The 5832-nt window shown below is 52.9% G+C and overlaps 1 protein-coding gene across 1 annotated transcript; it reads right to left on the bottom strand.

The window, feature by feature from the left end:
• Window positions 1–1362: 1362 nt before the first annotated feature.
• LOC311138281 (protein phosphatase 1 regulatory subunit 3D-like) lies at window positions 1363–2481 on the bottom strand (the record flags this gene model as incomplete). The annotated part of the gene is made up of 1 exon (XM_084172963.1): window positions 1363–2481. The coding sequence occupies one exon, from the start codon at window positions 2479–2481 to the stop codon at window positions 1363–1365; it is 1119 nt and encodes a 372-aa protein (XP_084029089.1).
• Window positions 2482–5832: the final 3351 nt, after the last annotated feature.

The raw sequence follows: 5832 nt of genomic DNA, 5'->3' as shown, positions 1-5832 counted from the left end.
TATCAGTATAAAAGACACTTGTCCACAACCTCAAACAGTCACATTCCAAACTCCACTATGGCCAAGACCAAAGAGCTGTCAAAGGACACCAGAAACCAAATTGTAGACCTGCACCAGGCTGGGAAGGCTGAATCTGCAATAGGTAAGCAGCTTGGTTTGAAGAAATCAACTGTGGGAGCAATTATTAGGAAATGGAAGATATACAAGACCACTGATAATCTCCCTCGATCTGGGGCTCCACGCAAGATCTCACCCCGTGGGGTCAAAATGATCACAAGAACGGTGAGCAAAAATCCGAGAACCACACGGGGGGACTTAGTGAATGACCTGCAGAGAGCTGGGACCAAAGTAACAAAGCCTACCATCAGTAACACACTACGCCGCCAGGGACTCAAATCCTGCAGTGCCAGACGTGTCCCCCTGCTTAAGCCAGTACATGTCCAGGCCCGTCTGAAGTTTGCTAGAGTGCATTTGGATGATCCAGAAGAGGATTGGGAGAATGTCATATGGTCAGATGAAACCAAAATAGAACTTTTTGGTAAAAACTCAACTCGTCGTGTTTGGAGGACAAAGAATGCTGAGTTGCATCCAAAGAACACCATACCTACTGTGAAGCATGGGGGTGGAAACATCATGCTTTGGGGCTGTTTTTCTGCAAAGGGACCAGGACGACTGATCCCGTGTAACGGAAAGAATGAATGGGGCCATGTATCGTGAGATTTTGAGTGAAAACCTCCTTCCATCAGCAAGGGCATTGAAGATGAAACGTGGCTGGGTCTTTCAGCATGACAATGATCCCAAACACACCGCCCGGGCAACGAAGGAGTGGCTTCGTAAGAAGCATTTCAAGGTCCTGGAGTGGCCTAGCCAGTCTCCAGATCTCAACCCCATGGAAAATCTTTGGAGGGAGTTGAAAGTCCGTGTTGCCCAGCGACAGCCCCAAAACATCTCTGCTCTAGAGGAGATCTGCATGGAGGAATGGGCCAAAATACCAGCAACAGTGTGTGAAAACCTTGTGAAGACTTACAGAAAACGTTTGACCTGTGTCATTGCCAACAAAGGGTATATAACAAAGTATTGAAAAACTTTTGTTATCGACGAAATACTTATTTTCCACCATAATTTGCAAATAAATTCATAAAAAATCCTACAATGTGATTTTCAGGATTTTTTTTCTCATTTTGTCTGTCATAGTTGACGTGTACCTATGATGAAAATTACAGGCCTCTCTCATCTTTTTAAGTGGGAGAACTTGCACAATTGGTGGCTGACTAAATACTTTTTTTCCCCACTGTACAATTTTATTACAAATAAAATATAGTAGATCTCTGTCTACAGCGCTGGTTGCCCCCCAGTGGTCAGTCAGGTGTAGTGCACCATGCTGTCCTCACACTCCCGGGGCACAGTGAGCGTATAACTGTGGCAGGAAAGCTTGTAGTTGTTCCCATCGTTGTTGTCCCAGTACTCAGCTCCCATCACCCTGTAACACACAGCGAACTCCAGCAGGGCTCCGGGCTGCAGGATGAACGGAGGGACGGGTAGACGGAACCGGAAGACATCAGACTCTGGTCCCTCCGTCTGATCCCTGTGTAGGGTTGCCACCCAGCAGGCTCCGGTCTCAGCACTGCTCCTCCAGTTGGTGAAGGAGTAGTAGATCGTCACCTCCTTGTTGAAGGCCAGGTTGAGGACCTGCACCGTGCCGATGATGCCCAGCTCAGAGCACAGGACCTGGTCCAGAGAGACCACCTGCCCCACCAGGCTCTGAACAAATCCCGGCTGGGAGCCCCTGTTCTCGGGGAAGCAGGGCTTGAAGTAGGGCAGGGAAAGCTCCAGGGACCGGCCTGAGTTCATCTCAGAGCTCATCAGGAGTCTGGAGAAGACGTGGGGTGGGATACGAGGCTCCTCTCCCTTCTTGAACACCTTGACATCCTCCAGCTCCAAGCCTAAGGAGTCCACGAAACGGACCTGGCGGTCTCTGATTCTCTCGTGGACCGAGGGCAGAGACTGGGCCCTGCGTCTCATGATGGGCTGGGTAGGAGGGTCACTGGACAGGCTGCGAACGAACATGGGCTCCTTGGGGGGCGGGGGCAGTGGGCTGGGGGGCCGGATCCTGACAGGGGCCTTGGTTGGCTCTGGTTTGGAGTCCAAGATGTCCGTCTTAGTAATGGTCTTGCTGCTGTACTGCAGCTCACCAAGAGGCCAGGCTATCTCTCTCCCCTCCAAGGCTGGAGCCATCCACTCTTGTCTCCCAGGAGAAAATGTCCTCTGCCCCGCTATCATGCCTGGTGAAACGGCCCTCTGCCCCGCTATCATGCCTGGTGAAACTGCTCTGGGTTTACCTTTGATGCCTGGTGAAACTGCTCTGGGTTTACCTTTGATGCATGGAGACACTGTTTTCAGTCTGTCGTTATCCCTCTCCTTCCCAACGCCACCAGGAGACAGTGCTCTGGACCTCCCCACGCTGTCCATGCTACTCATCATACACACGGGACTGGCAGGGACAGGAGAGACAACACAACAGTTAGTACACTGTAACAACTAATGTTGTCCACCCGCTCTCTCTTTCAGGAAGCAAATGAGTCTGGAGAAAAGGTTATAGGAGAACCAACACAACATCATATGCTAGTTATTGTCACGGTTTCGGCCGAGGCTGCTCCTTCTCCTTGTTCGGGCAGGCTTCGGTGGTCGTCGTCTCCGGAGTACTAGCTGCCACCGTTCTATGTTTCGATGTTTGTTTGGTTTTGTCTGTTTTGTTACACCTGTTCCTTGTTAGTGTTAATTATGCGTCCTATAAGTTCTCTTGGGTTTTGTCATGTGTTGTGTGTAATTGTTCGTTGTCATTTTTGGGATGCTGGTTCGTTTATCTCTCTGTTTGTTTTTTTAGAGAGTTCCGCACAGTGTGTGCCTTTTGTTTGTACTATACCGGTGTGCGTAAAGTTCGCTTGCCTGCCAGGTTGTATTTAGCCGTGTTTGGCTTGTTCTGTTTGTCTTTACTAAAGACGTTAGTACGAAGCCTCTGTGTGTCCTGCGCTTGATTCCACACCACATCTACACTCAACCTTGACAGAATTACACACCCTTCACCATGGAATCAGCAGGAGCAGCCTCGGCCGAAACCAAGGTTATTGAGGAGCGCCTTCGTGGACAGGAGGACAGGATCAACCAGATCGGGCGAGTGATGAACACCCTCCATCGATGGGAGACCAGCGGGGTACCCACACCCCCACCTACCACACCATCACCATCGGTCAGTCCACCTGTCCAACTTCCGGAACCCAGTGGGATTCGGCTCTCGCTCCCGAGGGCGTACGACGGCACCACTGCCGGGTGTCAGGGTTTCCTGTTGCAAGTCGAACTCTACCTTGCCACCGTACACCCGGCACCCTCGGGACACGAGAGCGTTTCCGCCCTCATCTCCTGTCTCACCGGCAAGGCGTTGGAGTGGGCCAACGCCGAATGGAGGAGGATAGACGCCGCAATGATCACCTATGCGGAGTTCTCCCGCCGCTTCCGGGCAGTGTTCGACCATCCACCTGAGGGGAATGCGGCGGGGGAGCGTCTATTCTACCTCCGACAGGGGATGAGGAGCGCTCAAGAGTTTGCACTGGAGTTCCGGACTCTAGCGGCAGATGCAGGGTGGAATGAGCGGGCCCTCATAGATCACTTCCGCTGCAGCCTCCGGGAGGACGTCCGTAGAGAGTTGGCGTGCAGGGATACCACGCTTTCATTTGACCAATTGGTTGACATGGCCATTCGGCTAGACACCCTGCTCGCCACCCGCGGACGTCCTGGGTGGGGGTCGCCCATTCCACCCTCCAGCACCTCCGAGCCAAGTCCCATGGAGCTCGGGGGTGCTGGCGCTAGAGAACGGAGGAGAAGGAGCCCGAGGGGGGCCGTCCCCTGCACCAACTGTGGCCGTGGAGGGCACACCGCGGCTAGGTGCTGGGGAGGGTCTCCTGGAGGACGAGACGGCAGGCCACACATTGGGGAGTCCTCCCAGGTGAGTAGGCACCCCACTTACCCAGAGCTTTCTGTCGTGCACATAACCATACCTGTTTGTTTTTCACAGGTTGCAGCTCGTTCCCAGCATAAGGCGCTAGTAGATTCAGGCGCAGCTGGGAATTTTGTAGATCGTAAATTTTGTATAGAGTTAGGGATCCCTCTCCTTCCGGTTAATAATCCCTTCCCTGTACATGCCCTAGATAGCCGTCCGTTAGGATCCGGGTTGATTAGGGAGGTCACAGTGCCACTTAGGATGGAGACGCAGGGGGGTCATGAGGAGACGATTCAGCTATATCTGATCGACTCTCCTGCGTATCCGGTGGTGCTGGGGCTTCCCTGGTTGATTACTCATGATCCTACCATTTTGTGGCGAGAGAGGGCTCTTAAGGGGTGGTCTGCCCAGTGTGTGGGGCTATGTCTGGGTGTTTCCGTAGGGGCGACCTCGGTGGAGAGTCCAAACCAAATGCCCGCAATGCACGTTCCCCCCGAGTATGAGGATTTAGCACTCGTGTTTAGCAAGGCGAGGGCGGCGCGATTGCCACCTCATAGACAGGGGGATTGTGCGATAGACCTCCAGGCAGGAGCTGCGCTCCCGCGGAGCCATGTGTATCCTTTGTCACAAGAGGAGAAGAGGGCGATGGAGACATACATTGCCGAGTCTCTGAGACAGGGATACATACGGCCCTCCACTTCCCCTGCGTCCTCGAGCTTCTTTTTTGTGAAGAAAAAAGATGGTGGTTTACGCCCGTGTATTGATTACCGCGGTCTCAATCAGATTACTGTGAAATATAGTTATCCACTCCCTCTGATTGCGACTATGACGGAGTCATTACACAGGGCACGGTTCTTCACAAAATTGGACCTCAGGAGCGCATACAACTTGGTGCGCATTAGAGAGGGCGATGAATGGAAGACAGCATTTAGTACCACCTCGGGCCATTACGAGTATCTCGTCATGCCATACGGGTTAATGAATGCTCCATCAGTCTTCCAATCCTTTGTGGATGAGATTTTCCGGGACATGCAGGGGCAGGGAGTAGTCGTGTACATAGAAGATATTCTGGTGTACAGTTCTACCCGAGCCGAGCATGTAGCCCTGGTGCGCCGAGTGTTGAGGAGGCTGTTGGAGCATGACCTGTATGTCAAGGCGGAGAAATGTCTGTTCTTCCAGGAGTCGGTCTCCTTTTTGGGTTATCAGTTGTCCGCGTCAGGGGTGAAGATGGAGGTTGACCGTGTGTCAGCCGTGCGTAATTGGCAAACCCCAACCACGGTTAAAGAGGTGCAGCAGTTCTTGGGCTTTGCGAATTACTACCGGAGGTTTATCCGGGGTTTTGGACAGGTGGCAGCTCCCATAACATCCCTTCTGAAGGGGGGTCCGGTGCGCTTGCGGTGGTCAGCTGAGGCGAACAGGGCTTTTGGGAGACTGAAGGACCTGTTTACTTCGGCTCCGGTGCTGGCGCATCCGGATCCCGCTTTACCATTCCAAATGGAGGTGGACGCGTCAGAAGCCGGTATCGGGGCCGTTCTCTCGCAACGGTCCGGCACACCACCTAAACTCCGCCCCTGTGCTTTTTACTCGAAAAAGCTCAGTCCGGCGGAGCGAAATTATGACGTATGGGACAGGGAGCTGTTAGCCGTGGTACAGGCCCTAAAGGTGTGGAGGCATTGGCTTGAGGGGGCTCAACACCCTTTTCTCATTTTGACTGACCACCGTAACCTGGAATACATTCGGGCAGCTAGGAGACTAAATCCTCGCCAGGCTCGGTGGACTATGTTTCTAGCCCGGTTCGTGTTTAAGATCACTTACATCCCTGGGTCCCAGAACGGAAA

Source organism: Coregonus lavaretus, assembly GCF_964263955.1.
Source record: "Coregonus lavaretus genome assembly, chromosome: 12".
Taxonomy (NCBI): Eukaryota; Metazoa; Chordata; class Actinopteri; order Salmoniformes; family Salmonidae; genus Coregonus; species Coregonus lavaretus.
Note: the sequence above shows the minus strand (reverse complement) of the source record. Positions and strands in the feature narration are given on the sequence as shown.